The following is an 18972-nucleotide window of genomic DNA, read 5'->3' on the forward strand; positions in this document are numbered from 1 at the left end:
TCTCTCTCTCTCTCTCTCTCTCTCTCTCTCACACACACACACACACACTCACGAGGCTCTCAGCACATACACCCTGGGCTGAGCGGTTTTGCCGGCTGCAGCCGTGGGCCCCTGCTCACCGTGCGGCTGCCACTGCCTGCGAAATGACGGCGGTTCCCCTCACTTCCAGGAATCCACGCTTCCTGGAAGGTGAGTGGCTGGGCTCACCCCTGCCTGCCACCGAGACGCAGACATGCACACACCACCCGCACTCCCTCGCCGTTTCCAAGGCGGCGGCCGCGTTCGCACCCCAGGGTCTCACCGGCAAGGGAAGGATAATGTAAGTTCAGGCAGAAGGCGGCTAGCGGAGGGGGGTTGGGGGGTGATGGGGCTAGGGAACCAATTCAGTAACAACTCCCAAGCCTGAGGAGAGGGAGAGGACGGGGGCTGTGTGTGTAGCGGGGGGAGGGGGCGTTCCTCCTTACACTTGGGGAGGATGGGAAAGGGTGCTTGGTGTTGCTAAGCGAAGACCGTGACTTGGACAGTGGGAGCTTGTGGTGACATCTTGATTAGGCCTTGGGGACAGAGGTAGAGCAGCCAGGGGTGGAATGCCGAAACAGGCCTGGGTGGGAATGGAGAGTAGAAAGACCTGAGATAGGAAGAAGAGCTTTGACAGCAGACGCTTTAGCCTGGAACCGACATGTGAGGGGCCTCAGCCTCCTGCCCACAATAGAGCTGAGCTGGGGTGGCAGTCTTTCTTTGCTCGTGCACTGACTGGTCCCTGATAGCAGGCTAGCATCCTGCCACCTGGAGCCCATGGTCAAGAAGAGAAAGCTGGAGAAAGAGATCCCTTGCAGAGAAGTGCAGAGGCTTGCAGAGCTCCAGGCTATTCCCCAGAGGCAACCACTCAAGGGATCCAGGAGAGGGCCAGTCTCCTTCGGCAGCGTGTGAGACCGCCCAGCTTAGCGCGACTGCTCCCCATCCCTTCCCCGCCTTTCTGCCCTTTCTCCACCTCCTAGTTGCTTTGCTGTGGACCTCACGATTTAGCTTTCCTCCCTGGAGGTTCAGCCAATCTACGATGGCTTTGACCAAGAAAAAGTGTCTGATACCTGAGAGCAGCCTTAATTCTTGGCTTTGACAGTCTGAGATTTCTTGGAAGTCCCAGGCATTTGAAATTCCCTCACTGGGGTTTCCGAGGCTGAGAGGGAAAACGAATGAGTTTCCCAAATCTGACTTTTGTCCCCATCAGCCTCAGGCTAGAAGTCTAAGTCCCTGGAGCCCCACAAAGACCCTCTGGCCTTTGACACAGATTCCTTCTTAGATTTTAGTGCCATGAAAGTAGACTTGAGTGTGTTTTCCCTCTTGCCTTTATCCTAGGGATGACGGCAGCATCAAAGAGCCTCTGGAGTTACTGGTGCGCCTTGAGGCTCCTGCTTTCTCTCCTGTTTCCAGCCCTTCATTGGGAATGCTTTTCCCTCAGTGTCCCTGCGCTTCCCTTTAAGAATATTGTCTCCCAGAAAGCTAGCCCCTAGTCTTAGAGGCAGCCTCAGCTCCAGCAGCCTGGGACCAGATATGGATTTCCAAGAAATTCAGTCATTTTAGAATCAGCAGGTCCCTTCTTACTAATACTGGGTGCTTTGTAGTAGGTCAGCACTAACCTTTGAAAAGAACAAGAAACTGGGTGTGGTGCATGCACGCGATCCCAGTACTCCAAAGGCTGAGGCAGGAGGATTTTGAGTTTACTTAGCCTTTTTTTGACCTATCTAGCCTCTGTAAACTCAGTTGAAAGGGCACAGGTTAAAACCGGACCTGAATCTACAAGTCTTAATGGTCCCGAGACACTCACATCATGGTTTGTGTCTGGTGCTGACATAAGGCAACTTCTTAAGAAAACCGTTGCTCGCCTAAGGAGCCTTAGCAGGGGAAAATCAGATTCAAGCCACAAGGCTTTTTCTATATGGTGAACAGGGTTCCTCAGGCTTCCAAGGGATGGAGCGGGGAACGGGACTTTAGGAGAGGTTGTGATGGGAAATGGTCCCCAAGTCCTGAGTGGTTGTTTTCTTCCCACTGACCAAAGCTGGAGAGGGAGCTCTCAGGAGGGTGTGCTCCGGATTTCTTGCCTCAGGCCCAGGACTCCAACCATTTTATAATGGAATCTTTATTTTGTGAAAGTAAGTATGTGCATAGCTGGGAAACTGGGTAAAATACTAACCTAGGTGAACTTTAGGGATGAATTTTAGGGTCTCTCTCTCTCTCTCTCTCTCTCTCTCTCTCTCTCTCTCTTTCTCTCTTTCTCTCTCTCTTCCATGTTTAGGCCTTTGCACATATACCCATGCATGTTCATGTTAGCAGATAATATAGACGGCTGTGATGTTTATCCCAGTAGGTATGTTCTCTTTATGTGTGATCTGTGTCTGTGTGTTTATCTACATGTGTTTTGACTTCATTCATATGTGTGGGGAGGGGGGATTTTTGAAGGCACTCATGTTTTCAGGTATGTTATTGGATTTTTAAAAAACATTTAAAAAAAGCATTTTTACAAAGTATGTTGTCAACAAGTTGGAATTGACAAGCTTAGGATAACTGACATTTAGCTCTGGAGAAAAGTTTGGCTGAATTTAGAAAGCCTAATGAGCCCACCTTACCCCTCACTGAAGCAGTGACTCCTGACTGGCCAAGCAGTAGCCAAGGACTTGGCATTCATCTTGTTTGTGATCCTGCCCCCACCTCAGCCACTACCAGTTTAGACAAGTGATATAACATCTTTTGTGCCTCCTAGTCAAAAAAAAAATTTTTTTGAAATAATATTGCAGTGCCTATTTCATACTGTGATTGTGAAGCTTAAAGGAGACATCCCAGCGCACAGACTAACACCTGATACAAGTATCCAGTCAGTAATTAGTAGCCAGCTGCCATTGTTATTGCTACTAATATTGCCAATAGATTCTGGGCACTTCCAGATCCCTCTCCTACGGATTCCAAAGCTGCTCCTGGGAGCTCCCGGGAGAGCAGTAGGTAAAAATGTCCCTTCCCACCTCCTCAGATCCCTGTTCTCTGTTCTACCCTGGCCCGCCCAGTAGTGGGTGATGCTCTTCCCGTCAGGCATAGATAAAGGTAGGGTAGGCCAGGCTCGGCTGCTGAGCTCACGGAAGTCAGAGTCAGCGAGGGGCACCCGGCTGCTGGGGCACAAGGTAGGGTGCGCAACATTCAGCCTACCTTGCACCTGGCTATAGAACAAATGTTTGTGATACTTAACTGGAGTTTTTCTTAAACATTAGGAAGTGGACTATAGACGGCTTCAGCCCAAGCTTTACCTGCTATCCGTTCTCTCCTCCAAGGTAGCGGGGACTCATCTCTGGAGAAGGAGTTCCTTGGGGCCCCAGTGGGGCCCTCGGTGAGCACCCCAAACAGCCAGCACTCTTCACCCAGCCGCTCGCTCAGTGGTAAGTGCGACCCTCTACCCACTCCTGGCACTAGGCAGCCCCGTCTTTTATTTGACCTTCGGTTTGCCTTCCCCATTTCCGCATCATCTCCTTCTGGCTTCTGCTCAGAGACTATCAGGGTGGGTAAGGAATCCAGAACCTAGAGCTCTCCTAGCTTGTGGAAAGAGTGAATGGCTAACATCAGCGTGAGATAAAGTTAAAAAGTGTATGGGTGACATTAAGGTAACGGTTCCAGCAGGGTATGTTGACACACGCCTTTAGCCTTTAGTCCCAGCACTCGGGAGGCAGATCCCAGCCTGGTCTACAGAGCCAGTTCCAGAACAGCCAGGGCTACACAGAGAAACCCCGTTTCAAGAGGCGGAGGGGGCAGGGAGCAGGAGGAATAAAGGTTCCAGAAGACAGAAATGGTCATTGGGGTAGAGAGAGAGACAGAAAACGCACAGTAGCAGTAGCGGGGACTTTACCACCTCCACCACCACGCTGCTACTCGTACCAGACAGGGTCCCCCGAATGCCCCTCCCCAGCTGGCTCTAGATCTGTGACATTCTCTAAATGGTTGAAATAGCCAGGAATGTAGGTCAGAGCTAGTGCCAAAGCTCCTCCCCCATGTCCCCTCAGGTTGCTGGGCAGAGGCTAGGGGGTTCCGTCTCCTAGGGAGGATAAGGATACCTGTCTTCCAATGGTGGTCTGCTTTTAGCCTGCTCGCCCCTCCAGTCTCCCCAGGTCTATTTTCCAGCCTCTGTTACTTGCTGGATTCCTGTCCAAGACAAACCTAGGCATCTTTCTTTCTTCCTTCTTCCTTCCTTCCTTCTTTTTTCTTTTTCTTGTTCTTTCCTTCTATTTTTTTAGACAGGATCTTACTATGTAGCTCTAGCTGACCTGGAATTCACTACGTAGACCAGGCTGGCCATAAACTTACAGATATCCAACTGGCTCTGCCTCCCAAGTGCTGGGATTAGAGACGCGTGCCACCATGCCCAACCAAGCATTATTCTTAGTTACAAGAAAGTTCAGGCTATGGCTCCTCTGCCGCCACCTGTTCGGCCCAGTGACTGAAGACAGCGCATGCGCACCCCACACACTCCATTGCTTCCAGTTCAGATGAGACTCTGGGATCCTCACCTGAGATAATAAACAGGCTGTTGTCCCTCCTGACGCTTGTAAGCCTCAGTGTTTGCAGTCAGGACTGTAACAGTGTCGTTCTTCCCTGGGAATGGTTGCCCCTTTGTCTGTCTGTGTTCTAAACATCAGTCCCCTGACCCCTAGCCAACTCCATCAAGGTGGAGATGTACAGCGATGAGGAGTCGAGCAGACTGCTGGGGCCGGATGAACGGCTCCTAGATAAGGATGACAGTGTGATTGTGGAGGACTCATTGTCAGAGCCCTTAGGCTACTGTGATGGAAGCGGGCCAGAGCCTCACTCCCCTGGTGGCATCCGGCTACCCAACGGGAAGCTCAAGTGCGACGTCTGCGGCATGGTCTGCATTGGACCCAATGTGCTCATGGTACATAAGCGCAGCCACACTGGTGAGTAAGCCCAAGGGCCTCCTGGGAGAGTTCTGGGTGGGGATGGGGGTGGAGCTGGGAGGCGGAGCTGTGCTAAGACCCTGGTAGGGCAGAGGCCAAAGAGACCCACGGGGGGGGGGGGGGGGGGGGCAGGGGGATGTTCGGAAGTGGAAGGGTCAATCAGAGCATGGTTCCTAAATGACAAAAGAGAAAAGAGAAGAGAGAGAGAGGGATGTAAGCCCCTTGGAATGTCTGTAACTACCTGGCCCTTTTCCTCAGCCATTGTGACAAAGAAAAGCTACTACTTCTTTTCTCAGGGGTGTAGAGAGAGTGGGTACTGGGCCCTCTAGAAGGATTCTTGATGCTTCAGTGTAGATCGGCGGTGGGGTGTGTCCACGTGTAAGGCCTTGTGGTGGATCTCAACACCAAAAAAGGTTTGTAGAGGTGGGGAGAGCTTTTGGTCAAAAAGAGACAGAATTCCGGGGGCCTTATCTCAAAATGTAAACGGAGGATATTGGGGGGTATAGAGCCCCGGCTTATCCTCCTCAGACTTTGAGCTCCTGGGTCAAACCGGACTCCCTGAACTATTTTGGGCAATGGTCTTTTGGTAGGCATTCTACCAAAGTTCTGGTTTCAAGTCACATTCCTGTAATCCACACCTTTCCAGGGTAAAAGGGCCCCAGGTGACCTCTATAATGTAGGCCTGGTATGTGTGGCACCCGCTGCCCCTCCAGAGTGCGCTCGGGAAGCTTGCCCTCCACTCTTCCACACCCCTCATGCCGGTCTTCCGGGACCTGTTCTTTCACCTGTAGGGGAGAGGCCCTTCCACTGTAATCAGTGCGGTGCCTCCTTCACACAGAAGGGGAATCTGCTGCGCCACATCAAGCTGCACTCGGGGGAGAAGCCCTTCAAGTGCCCCTTTTGCAACTATGCCTGCCGCCGGCGTGACGCACTCACTGGCCACCTCCGCACACACTCAGGTCAGTGACTGACNCACAGGAACAGAGAAGTACCTAGCACGTGCAGAAAATGGCGCTTCGAGACTTTTCTCTGGAGAGGGATAATGCCTGTCACTGAGCAGCAGACAGAGCAGACAGGGCCCTGCCGAGCTGACTTGGGGAGCGGGCTCTGTGAGGAATTTGTGGGAGTCTTCACTGGGGTTTTTTACTGCCACATTCTGTGACATGAAGCAAAAAGAACGTGGCTTATTGATACTGGCCTCTCTCTGACCTTCGTTTCTAAACACTATAATAATGTCCTGTGGCCTGTCACCTCTAATTCTGAGCCCCATGGGAGGCTCTCTCCCCACTCTCTCTTGCATCAGGTCCTACCCCTGCCACTATATTTACCCCCAACCCACTCCTACTCCCAAAATATCAGAGGTCTTGGACAATCACTGTGCCCCCCCCCCATTTTCTAGTGGTTCCCATAAACTTGCAGGCTTTCAAATCTGGAAGGATGGAAACTAGGGCCAAATAGGAAAAGACTATCTCATTCGTGCTCTGCATCCCAAGAAGTGGTAAATTCTTCACAGATTAGAGCGAGTCCAGAGAGAACCCTGGGGTCAGTGTTCAGACCCTGAGGGAACTGGAGCAACAAGGCCCTAGTCCACTCAAGATGCTCGGAAGCTGGGTGTGGCCGTCTCCCAGTACCAGAGAGATGGGGGCAAGAAGGTCATGTGTTCAGTCAGCCTGGGCTATGTGAGGCCCTGCCTCAAAATAACAAAAATAAGTGAAAGATTTTGAGGTAGCATCTGTGAAGGAACGGGAGAACTTTCTAGACTTTTTACCACGTGTTGGACTCTTGGCTGGATTGGAGAAGAAGCCCGATCCAGAGGCTTGAGTTGTCGAGGAAAGGGGGATCTGAGGGTTGAGGAGAGGGAAGAGGGGGTGGAATTAGTGCTGTCTGACCTTTGGCTTTTTCCTGGCTTTGCTCTTCTCCTCAACCCCACTGGGGAGGTCCCTGGGGCACAGAGAGGCACTGCAGCGCGTCTTCTGCCTCCTCACCCAGCCTTGTTTCACATTGGTGACCTCTTTGTCCCTCTGATTATCACTGACTTATGCTGTATAATCTACAGAGAATTTTTCTTGTGTCACCTTCTGTGATCATAAGAATTTCAGATATAGGCAAAGGAGTTGAGGGGAAAAAAATCTAAATGAAAATGCCCCTTTCCCGGCAGACACTTCACTTTTTGAGACTTGGGGTGGGGGTCTCATGTATCCCAAGCTGATCTCAGATTCCCTGCGTAACCAAAGATGAGCTTCCCTTTCAGATCCTGGTCCTCCCCCTCCTCCTCCTCTCCCTCCTCCTCCCCCTCCTCCTCCCCCATCTCATGAACACTGGGTTGGAAAGGATACACCACTATTCCTGCCTATGAGCCACTGGGGATCAAACCTAAGGTTTCACACACATACACTCACACATTTACACACACACACACACACACACACACAAATACATACATACACATATACTTATACACACACACACACACACACACACACACAACACACACAGAGCAAGCATGCTACTAAATGAGCTACAGCCCCAGCCCAAAGGCCCCCATTTGTTTAACAAGGACACTGATGCTGTGTGAAAGGAAATGGATGTTATGGACTGTGCCTAGCTGGCCTTTGTCAAGACCACATGGTCAAAATACATGCTCCTTTTTCTCAGGAAAGGGTGACTCCCCTGGACCACATGGTCAAAATACATGCTCCTTTTTCTCAGGAAAGGGTGACTCCCCTGGCTTGCTCAGAGCTAGGGTAGCTTGGCCCCCAAGAAGGCCAGATTCTTTTTTTTTTCTTCTTGAGAAAGGGTCTCACTATTTAGTTCTGGATAGTGTGGAACCTGCCATGTAGACCAGGCTGGCTTCAGACTCACAGAGATGCAACTGGGTCTGCCTCCCAGGTGCTGGGATTAAAGATATTCACCACAAGGCCCTGCAAGCACATAAACCCTTAACAAGGTCAACTGAATAGATTTTGAATATCGTTCTGTAGGAGATTAAGGAGGAAAGCAGACTTAAGTTTAGGTCCCATCTCTGTGAGGTGCTTCCTGCTGTAATTCACCTTGTAAAAAATAAAGGGCAAGCTGGGCAGTGGTGGTGCACGCCTTTAATCCCAGCACTTGGGAGGCAGAATCAGGGGGATTTCTGAGTTCGAGGCCAGCCTGGTCTACAGAGTGAGTTCCAGGACAGCCAGGGCTATACAGATACACACTGTTTTGAAAAACAAAACAAAAAAAGAAAGGAAGGAAGGAAGGAAGGAAGAAAGAAAGAAAGAAAGAAAGAAAGAAAGAAAGAAAGAAAGAAAGAAAAAAAGAAAGAAAGAAAAGAAAAGAAAAGAGCTGGAGAGATGGCTCGGTGGTTAAGAGCACTGACTGCTCTTCCGAAGGTCCTGAGTTCAAATCCCAGCAACCACATGGTGGCTCACAACCATCTGTAATGAGATCTGATGCCTTGGTGCACCTGAAGACAGCTACAGTGTACTTAGATATAATAATAAATAAATCTTTAAAAAAGAAAAAGAAAAGAAAGGGCTAGAGGATCCTCTCCCAACACGTCAAACCCCAAGGGTCTTGGGTGGAGAGGGACCTGGCAATCACTTCATCTCTTAAACATGTCATTTATGGGTGAAGAGCAACGTGGCAAAGGTCGGTTTAGTGGCGGCCAGCAGAGACATATGTGGGGCTGAATAATAATTACCAATCTCCTAGCAATGCCTTCTGCTGCCACACTACTCAAGGGTTAGGGTTAGGGTTATTGCTACTCAACGGTAGCAATAAACACAAATATACACAAATGCACCTTGTTCCTCTGAGCCTCCTCCTCTCCCCCTCCCCCCAAAATCTCCTCCCAAGAGTTATGTTTAAACAAGTTACCAATCTGTTTTCCCAGTTTTTTTCCCTTTAGAGCTTTTATAACACGTTCTTTTTAAAACAACAAAAATAAGCGCAAACTCATTCTCTTTCTTTTCCTTTGTCTTCTCTGTTCTTTTGCTTTATGGGGCTCCCTGGGGGGGGGGGGTCTTGGTACTTCAGTATAGTGACAGAGAAAGAAAAAGATCAGTAAAACCAGACAAGGGCTGGAGGTAAAAACAACACAAGTAGGGACCAACCACTGCTGCTCCTCCTGCTTACGCAGGACTCGGTCGGTTGGTCGGGACTGCCCTTTCTGTTGCTTCAGCCCGCCAGTTTCCCTCCAACCAAAGCAGGAGTGCTTGCAAGCAAAAAGTCCCCTCGTCTGATAAACACCACCTGCCTGCCTCACAGAAAGGTTAAACCGCAGTCTGAGCCCCAGACTCTGAGATCCTGGGGTGGGGCCTGTGCATTTATCAGGGAAGATCCCCTGCTAAGTCTTCACTTCCTTTGAGAAGCAGCCAGAGCATCTAGAATCCCACTACTAACCTAAAGCGGAGTGCCATGGGATCTCTTCCCTTAGCTGTACAGTGTCCACGGCTTCTTCAGATTTAGCTCACCTTTTCTTTGTTATAAGTGGAGTTGGGGAAGGGAAGACAATTAAAAAAAATCAAGTTATCAATGTTCTTTCTTTCCTCTGTACATCACAATGCAGTTGCTCCTCCTGCTTGACTCTTCAGCACCAGGTACAGGGAGGGAGAAGTTACTCTCACTGCCTCTGCTCTCTCCTCCACAGTCTCCTCTCCCACCGTGGGCAAGCCGTACAAGTGCAACTACTGTGGCCGGAGCTACAAACAGCAAAGTACCCTGGAAGAGCACAAGGAGAGGTGCCACAACTACCTACAGAGTCTCAGCACTGATGCCCAAGCTCTGGCTGGCCAGCCAGGTGGGGCTGTGGGTTGTACCACAGGGGAACTGAGGGTAGGGCCAGGAGTTCAGGCAAGGGTGATTCTAGCACCTCCTCCCACAGGGATGAGGTCGCACTCAGCGAACCATCCGATCATTTGTTCCTAAGCACCCCATGAGTGACCAGCATAGTTCTGGAACAGGTCAATAGGGGATCCAGACATAGAGGAAGGTCTACAGGGGGATCCGTGCATAGAGAAAGTTTGGATCTATAATCTCAGGATAGCGGGAGAGAAGGCACAAAGAATCGAAGATCAAGGGCTGGACATGTATGATTTTTGGCAAATGGTCTAAAGTGTTCCTGGAATGAACTTAACGTAAAGACCCAATGGTGATACATTCCTTTAATTCTGGCACTTAGAAGGCAGAGACAGGTAGGTCTCTGTGAGTTCAAGGCCAGCCTGATCTATCTACACAGTGAGTTCAAAGCCAACCAGGGCTACTTAATAGGATCCTGCCTCAAAAATATAAAATGAAAAAAGAAAAAAAGAAAAGAAAGACAGACGAGAGAGAGCTAGAGGGGGAAGAGAAAGGGGGAGAGAGAGAGAGCAAGCCCAGTTTTGCGGGTGTAACCTTCCTTGACTACTGACTGGCCGGTTTTCTCCAGGCAAAGGCTGCTGGGCCAATGCCACCCTCACTCAGTAGCTCCCACCTGCCCCTCCCCTCCAGGTGATGAAATCCGTGACCTGGAGATGGTGCCTGACTCAATGCTGCACCCATCGACCGAGCGGCCAACTTTCATTGATCGTTTGGCCAACAGCCTCACCAAACGCAAGCGCTCCACCCCACAGAAGTTTGTAGGTAAGAGTTCCCGCTCGAAAGGAGATAGGAGCTCCGAGCCATAGCTCAAATACATCACAGTTTTGACCGCCATTAGACCAGAGAGACCTGGGTCTGCAGATTTAATTTAGGGGGAAAAAGTGAGCCAAGTGGTCTCTGTGGTGCTTAGGGTGTTCACTCAGAAGGGGGTGGGTGGAGAGGGAATCCGTGCTTCGAGAGAGTTGGGGGATAATAGCACAGTCTGTAAAGGGCGAGCGTGAGAACCAGAGACTTCATCCCCCAGAACCTACGTAAGAATGCCAGGCATGGTGGCTCGAGCTTGTAATCCTAGCACTGGGGAGGCAGAAAAAGACCAGCGCCCTGGGACCGACTGACCAGGCAGCCTAGCCTACCTGGTGATCTCCAGGCCCACGATAGATCCTATTTCAAAGATGGTGACTGGTGGTCCTGAAGATCCCCAAGGTTGTCCTCTGCCCTCTGCTTATATGTACATGCACATGCACAAGCACGGTGATGAATGTGCACACATGTACACAAAACACACATAAGAGAGAGTAGAGAGCAGTCAGTATCGAGGGCTCAACGGTGGTCGGGGATGGGGGATAGAGCTTTTCCATCCTTTGAAGAGAACAAGGACTTCAGCCTACATGGGCTGGTCTTAGAGTCAGTGAGGGGAAGCCAACTTGTGGTTCCTTGTCCCGCAAATGATATCTCTCTGAGGATCTGAAACATTTTAAAGTGACGACTTCATAGTGAGGCCTTACTCTAAGACTCTGCCCAGGGCCTGACCCTCAGAGAAAGTAAGTGAGATCACCTGGGGCTATAGAGATAGCTCAGTGGGAGAATGTATAACGTGTAAAGCCCCGGGTTGGATCCCCAAAACTAATTAATATCGATAAGGATATTATTATAGTTAGGTCCCTGGGTTGGAAAACAAAGAATAAGGGTTCTTCAGTCCCAATGCCAGTGAGATCTGATCCTCCTCCGCAGGTGAAAAGCAGATGCGCTTCAGCCTCTCGGACCTTCCCTATGATGTGAACCCCAGCGGTGGCTATGAAAAGGACGTAGAGTTGGTGGCACACCATGGCCTGGAGCCTGGCTTTGGAGGGTCTCTAGCCTTTGTGGGTACAGAGCATCTGCGTCCCCTCCGCCTCCCACCCACCAACTGCATCTCAGAACTCACACCTGTCATCAGCTCTGTGTACACCCAAATGCAGCCCATCCCCAGCCGACTGGAGCTTCCAGGGTCCCGAGAAGCAGGTGAGGGACCGGAGGACCTGGGAGATGGAGGTCCCCTCCTTTATCGGGCCCGAGGCTCTCTGACTGACCCTGGGGCATCCCCCAGCAATGGCTGCCAGGACTCCACAGACACAGAGAGCAACCATGAAGACCGGATTGGCGGGGTGGTATCTGTCCCTCAGGGTCCCCCACCCCAACCTCCGCCCACCATAGTGGTGGGCCGGCACAGTCCCGCCTATGCCAAAGAGGATCCCAAACCACAGGAGGGGTTACTGCGGGGCACCCCAGGCCCCTCCAAGGAAGTGCTTCGGGTGGTGGGTGAGAGTGGTGAGCCCGTGAAGGCCTTTAAGTGTGAACACTGCCGCATCCTCTTTCTGGACCACGTCATGTTCACCATCCACATGGGCTGCCATGGCTTCAGAGACCCTTTTGAGTGTAACATCTGTGGTTATCACAGCCAGGATCGGTATGAGTTCTCTTCCCACATCGTCCGGGGGGAACACAAGGTGGGCTAGAGACCTCTTTCCCCCCAGCCTGCTCTCAGCCCCGCCCCACCCCCACTGTCCCACCTACAGGTGTCTAGCCCAATTCCTGTTACACCCTGAGGAGTTTTGCGTTGTAGCTCCACCCACTGGCCGCCTCACTTCACACTTGACTCTAACCGTCTTTGCCTGTTCCCTTCTACCCTGACTGATTTGAGCATTGCAAGGAGACAAAGTCTCTTGCTTGTATTTCCCCTTCTGACCTCTCTCCCCAGCACATTTGCTTTTTTAATTGACTTTAACTTGGCTTTTTTTTTTTCTTTAAGTTTACTGCAATCTCTGGCCACTCCTTCACTCTTCTGCCCATGGCTCCCTTCTGCTCTGAGCCTAGATTGTTTTTAAATTTTATTATTATTATTTGTGTGTGTGTGGATCCCACATCCTCCCACAGCTCCAGGGGTTGGAAGCTCCTCTCTGTGCTAAGAGACACTGGGCTTCTTGCTTTAATCCTCACCCTAATTCATCTGACCCTCACTTCTGATGCTGATACCTCCCGACGGCCCCACCTTAGCTCTGTGGCGTTATTATCTCCTCTCTGGGACCCTTCGGCCCGGCGCTCCATACCTCTCGTGCCCACTCACTTTAGGCAGCTTGCACTATTCTTAAATGAATGAAGAATTTCCTCATTTGCAGGTAGGAGGGGCTGTAGAAACTCTCCCCAGGCACTGTGGACTGAGGGTCCTCTTGACCTCACCTGGGAATCCGAGCTCCCTAAAAACTACATTCAGGACTCCCTCTAGGATGTGATTTACCACCCTTCCCTCTCCCTGGCTCACCCCTCAACACCACTCTGGTCTCAACTCGCCACTCCTGTCAGTGGTGGCTTTTCTCTCCTTGGAATGCCCCCATTTTATATTCTCAGGGGCTAAGGGTAGACCTGCAACCCTCTCTCTGACACACAGAGAGCTGCAGGTACCCAGCTGAGAACCAGGGCATGGGAAGGGGGATGGGTAGAATCCTCTCCTCCACCTTTCAAACTCTTACACTCCAGTGACCTTCCTAGGCTCTCAGGGACTCCTTCTGTCCCCATATTATGAGAAACCAGCGGGTTGCTGCTCAATGACCAGGGGTCTCTCAACCCCGTCAGTCACGCTGCCTTTTTCCTCTCCCTTCCAGCAGGACTCACCGTCTCGTTCCCAGGCTCCTGGGCCCTGTTATGATCAATGGCAGGGAGAAAGAGGTGTCTCTTTTCTCTCCGCCAATTTTCAGTATAACCAAAAATTGTCCCAGGATGAACGACACGTATGTGCCCGTCAACCATTCCACCCTCGTCCCAGCAAGAATGGGACGGACACAGCTGGGAGTCACCTCCACTGCCCTTCCACACTTAGCTCCAGACACAGGGCAGGAGAGGCAGTCTTCTCTGGTGGTTGCAGACACTCTGGCTATTTGGATAATCGAGGATTCGTGAGACCATGCAGGAGGAGGCATAGCTCCATTGCAGGTGGAAGTCTCTCTCTCTAAAGAGTTCCCTGCCAGGGCCACAACCATCCCACTCTCTGCTTCTTTGAGATTCAAACCAAAGGATGTTTTTCTATATTTAAAGAAAATAAGAAAAGAAAAAAAAGAAAAAAAACCAAACACAACACCTCATAAGTTATAGTCTTGGTCTTCACCCTCCCTTTCTCTTCCCTCCCGTCCATCTTCCTTCCCGTGCCCTTTCTTTATCTCTTTTGCCTCCCCCCCCCCCCCCGCTCCCTGTTAGGGACGTTGAGAGGCGTGATAAAGGGTGGACTCGATCAGATCCTGGGGCTGAGGCTCTTAAGCGTGCTGAAGAGCATCTACTCTCCCCTGTCAGGAGAAGGGTGGTGGGGTGAGAACCACTCTCTTCTCCTCCTCCTCCTGCCTGGCACTGCTTCCCGAAAGGACCAGCTTGGCAGAGAGCCGCTTTGTGGGGCCGTCCCGCCCTGAGAATGTCGCAATAAGCAGGTGCTGCCAAAGGCAAGAGAATGAGGTATGAGCTCTGAAAGGGGTGGTCCTGAGAGAAGGGAAGGGTCTTCACCACAGAACCTTGGCACTGATTCCTTCTTGGGCTGGCAGCACAGCTGAGGTTATTGTCTGGGCTTCTTCTCAACCATCCTGGTTGTTGAGCCTCTTCCCATTAGACCTGCTCCCACCTCTTCTGTGTCTGCCCTGTATCTGAGGACACCTCAGAAGGACTGAGTTCCTCTGAGGCAGGCCTTAGAGCCTTAGAGTGCCCCACCCCTCCCTTGCTTAGTCAGCCTTAGCACCTGCGACCTCCCAGGAACACAAAGGATACTCTCCTCCCCTGAGAGCAGAGGCGGAAGGGACAAGACCAGGTGCTAGGGAGGAGGGGCATGGCGACTCTCTCCAGCCCACCACTGCACTTTAACCAGGGTCTTAGGTACAAAATGCTACTTTTCAGGGCCTTCCAGCTCTGGAACCTCAAAACACCCTCATGCTCTCTCCCAGATCCTTTTGCATAAAAAACAAACAAACAAACAAAAAAACAAAACAAAACAAAAACGAAAAAAAGTAAAGAAAAAGAAGAAAACAACAACAAAAAAAAACAAAATGCCAAAATCCACACAGAGAAAAGAGGTGTTCTCTTTTTTTATTACTCTTAAAAAACACCACCACAAAAAAGTGGAAGAGAGAGAATTTCTAAATAGACACTTTTCCAGACCTGTGTGTGTGTGTGTGTGTGTGTGTGTGTGTGTGTGTNTGTGTGTGTGTGTGTGTGTGTGTGTTTATCAGTGTCCAAGCTGCAAGTGGAATTTTATAATACTTCTGGCAGCTTCTTTCCTTGTGTATATAATATATATATATTTTTAATCAGAAATTATGAAGATCAAAAATAGAATAAACACAGAAGCAAGTGCAATACCACCTCTCCTTCTCCCCAGGGTTCCTCTGTAGCCTGTTTGGTGTCCCCTTTGACCCTTGACCCTTGACCTTGTCTCTCTTCCTCTGGTTCCTGACTTATCCTCCCCTTCCCTTTTTTTAAAGAGTTTTTCTCCTTTCTCAAAGGGGGTTAAACCAGCTTTTGAGACTTACTGCAAAGCATTTTGTATGTGTAACATACTGTAAGTAAATATTTGTGTAATGGAGAAATACTACTGTAAGTTTTGTACTGTACTGGCTGAAGGTCTGTTATAAATAAACATGAGTAATTTAACACCCCTGTTTGTTCTTGGAGACTCCCTTTCCCTTGTTTTCCTTCTGGGAGGGAAGCAGACTTTATTCCAACTATTTCTCTGTTCAAGACTTAGACAAGTCTAAGACTGAGAGGAAACCAGGCAAGACTACTGAAGTTGTTGGTCTAGCAGAACAGAATTGTTTAAAGGCAGGGCATCTCTCTTTGTAGCCTGGCTAGCCTGGAATTCACAGGAATCTACCAGTTTCCGCATCCCAAATTCTGGGATTAAAGGTGTAGGCCACCGTGACAAACCTGTATTATTATTTTAATTTTTTTTTAGATTATACTTTGATTATAATATTTCTCCCTTTCTTTCCTCCATATACCTAGCCCCAGTTTCTTTTAAATTCAAGGTCTTTTTTTTCTTATTATGATAATAACATAATGATGTTATATTATTATTATTGCACATATGTATATATGTATATAATATGCATATATTCCTAGGTATAGCCTGTTCAGTCTGTATAATGCTACCAGTATGTATGCATCAGTGTTTACCATTTGCCACAGGATAACCAGTTGGTGTGGTCTTCCCTGGGGAGAACCACCTCTCTCCATTTGCCCCCAGCTTTCTTCAGTTGCCTGTAGTTCTTTGTGTGGGACGGAGGCCCCATGGGCTTTTCCCAGCTCGGCAGGGCCCTGTCTGCTCTGTCTGCTGCTCAGTGACAGGCATTATCCCTCTCCAGAGAAAAGTCTCGAAGCGCCATTTTCTGCACGTGCTAGGTACTTCTCTGTTCCTGTGNGTCAGTCACTGACCTGAGTGTGTGCGGAGGTGGCCAGTGAGTGCGTCACGCCGGCGGCAGGCATAGTTGCAAAAGGGGCACTTGAAGGGCTTCTCCCCCGAGTGCAGCTTGATGTGGCGCAGCAGATTCCCCTTCTGTGTGAAGGAGGCACCGCACTGATTACAGTGGAAGGGCCTCTCCCCTACAGGTGAAAGAACAGGTCCCGGAAGACCGGCATGAGGGGTGTGGAAGAGTGGAGGGCAAGCTTCCCGAGCGCACTCTGGAGGGGCAGCGGGTGCCACACATACCAGGCCTACATTATAGAGGTCACCTGGGGCCCTTTTACCCTGGAAAGGTGTGGATTACAGGAATGTGACTTGAAACCAGAACTTTGGTAGAATGCCTACCAAAAGACCATTGCCCAAAATAGTTCAGGGAGTCCGGTTTGACCCAGGAGCTCAAAGTCTGAGGAGGATAAGCCGGGGCTCTATACCCCCCAATATCCTCCGTTTACATTTTGAGATAAGGCCCTCTGGTATCACGAAAGCTAGACTTCAGGGAGGAAACATTCAGGTCAGTTCCAACTCAGGGGTCTCTGGGCAACCGGAAGAGGCTGCACGATTGAGAGTTTCTTGGACAATCATGGACAACACCTTGAAAGATGGATTCTCTTTTTGGCATTGTTTGGTACTGGGGTTTCGTTGGGAGATCTTTGGCTCTTGGATGGAGCACCATCAGCCCCGATGAGAAGATGCATTAAAAAATATATATGTGTATTTATGCATGGGGTTATGTGTACTGTAGGGTTTTTTGGTAAGTAGATAATGCAGTATAAATTTTTGTGGCTTTTTACAGAAATGTTTGTTATTTCATCCACTTCCTTCCTTCTTCTGTATTTACTTCCCCCCCTTTTCCCTAAAGAGGCTCCATATCCCTATCAGATCAGTTGTAGACTACTAGTCTCTTTTACCGTCTTTGCACCTTTTTCCGTATTTACTTTGATCTTTCTCCCTAAGGAGCGCCTCCCTTCCCATTGATCAGATCACATGTACATTGCTGCTTCCCTCTCTACTGTTCCCCAACCCCCGATCCTGGCAATGGTTCCACTTCACTGTCCCACTTCTGCAGTTGCTCTAGGATGTGAACTCACACCTGAAGGTTTGCAGCTAGGAGCCTCCAATGACAGTGACTTTCCAGGTCTGGGTTACCTCGTTCAGGGGTGATCTTTTCTAGCTCCATCCATTTACCTGTAAGGTTCATGATTGTGTGTATGTGTATGTGTCTGTGTGTGTGTGTATTTACAGCTGAACAGCATTCCACAGTGTATATGAATGACATTTTCACTACGTGTTTGTCAGATGTAGGACATTTAGGTTGTTCCATCTCCTGGCTATTGTGAGTAGGGCAGCAATGAACGTGTCTAAGCACGTATCTGCTGAGTAGCATGTTGAGTCCCTCTGGCATATGCCAAGGAGAGGTATGGCTGGGTCATGTGATAGATTTGTCTCTTGAAAGTTCTCCACACTGATTTCCACAGTGGCTGTACCGATTGCTATCCCACCAACAGTGAACGAGTCCTCCTCATCCTCTCAGTCATTTCCTGTCAGTTCCATTGATCTTTGCCATTCTGACCAGAGTAAGGAAAAATCACAAAGGTGTTTTGATTTTTCTTTGCTTTTTGTTCCCCTAATTGCTAGAGATGAACTTTCTTCTTTTAAGATATCTCTCGGGGGCTGGAGAGATGGCTCAGCGGGTGAGCACTGACTGTTCTTCCGAAGGTCCTGAGTTCAAATCCCAGCAACCACATGGTAGCTCACAACCACCCATAGTGAGATCTGATGTCTTCTTCTGGTGTGTCTGAAGACAGCTACAGTGTACTTAGATATAATAATAAATAAACTTAAAAAAAAAGGGGGGGGCTGGTGAGATGGCTCAGTGGGTAAGAGCACCCGACTGCTCTTCCAAAGGTGCAGAATTCAAATCCCAGCAACCACATGGTGGCTCACAACCATCCTTAACAAGATCTGACTCCCTCTTCTGGAGTGTCTGAAGACAGCTACAGTGTACTTACATATAATAAATAAATCTTTAAAAAAAAAAAAAAAAAAAAAAGGCAGCCGGGCATGGTGGCGCACGCCTTTAATCCCAGCACTCGGGAGGCAGAGGCAGGCAGATTTCTGAGTTCGAGGCCAGCCTGGTCTACAAAGTGAGTTCCAGGACAGCCAGGGCTACACAGAGAAACCCTGTCTCGAAAAAACCAAAAAAAAAAAAAAAAAAAAAAAAAAGATATTTCTCAGCCAAATTTGGAGGTAGAGGCAGGCACATCTCTGAGCTTGAGAGCAGCTTGGTCTATAGAGCGAGTTCCAGGATAGTCAGGACTACACAGACAAATCCTGTCTTGAAAAACCTAAAATACTTCAGCCATCTTTTTTCTTCTTTTGAGAAATCTCAATTCAGGTTCCAGGCCCATTTTTCCTATGGGTCATTATTTATTTGAACTCCTTGTTTTATGAGTCCTTTGTATATTCTGCATATTAAACTTTCTGGAAAAGGTTCTCTCCCATTCTGTGGGCTTCCTCTTTACCTGGTTGCTTGTTGCTTTAGCTCTGCAGAAGTTTCTCAGATTCATCAAGTCTCACTCAAAAATATTCCTGGGACTGGTTAGCTGAGAGGTTTGAACCCTTGTTTGTCTTGCAGAGGACCCAGGTACCATTCTCAGCACCCACAGAGTGGTTCACAACCTCTGTAACTCGAGTCCCTGGGAATTGGATGAG

General features: G+C 49.4%; 1 protein-coding gene across 3 annotated transcripts in view; it reads left to right on the top strand.

Annotated features, from left to right (window-relative positions):
• The window catches only part of Ikzf4 (IKAROS family zinc finger 4), a 20512-nt gene extending 5056 nt beyond the window's left edge, over window positions 1-15456 (top strand). Inside the window, exons 2-9 of one of the 3 annotated variants that reach the window (XM_029542573.1) lie at window positions 170-319; window positions 2057-2150; window positions 3318-3422; window positions 4689-4949; window positions 5741-5908; window positions 9583-9732; window positions 10422-10553; window positions 11523-15456. In XM_029542573.1, the coding sequence (XP_029398433.1) occupies window positions 233-319; window positions 2057-2150; window positions 3318-3422; window positions 4689-4949; window positions 5741-5908; window positions 9583-9732; window positions 10422-10553; window positions 11523-12286 (1761 nt within the window). In that variant the 5' untranslated portion in view covers window positions 170-232 and the 3' untranslated portion in view covers window positions 12287-15456. Of the gene's footprint in view, window positions 1-45; window positions 320-2056; window positions 2151-3317; window positions 3423-4688; window positions 4950-5740; window positions 5909-9582; window positions 9733-10421; window positions 10554-11522 lie in introns of those variants that run through there. The other 2 variants (XM_021204614.2, XM_029542574.1) reach the window with 2 other exon arrangements.
• The last annotated feature ends 3516 nt before the right edge of the window (window positions 15457-18972 follow it).

The sequence above is a fragment of the Mus pahari genome, chromosome 9 (genome assembly GCF_900095145.1).
Source record: "Mus pahari chromosome 9, PAHARI_EIJ_v1.1, whole genome shotgun sequence".
NCBI classification, from domain to species: domain Eukaryota; kingdom Metazoa; phylum Chordata; class Mammalia; order Rodentia; family Muridae; genus Mus; species Mus pahari.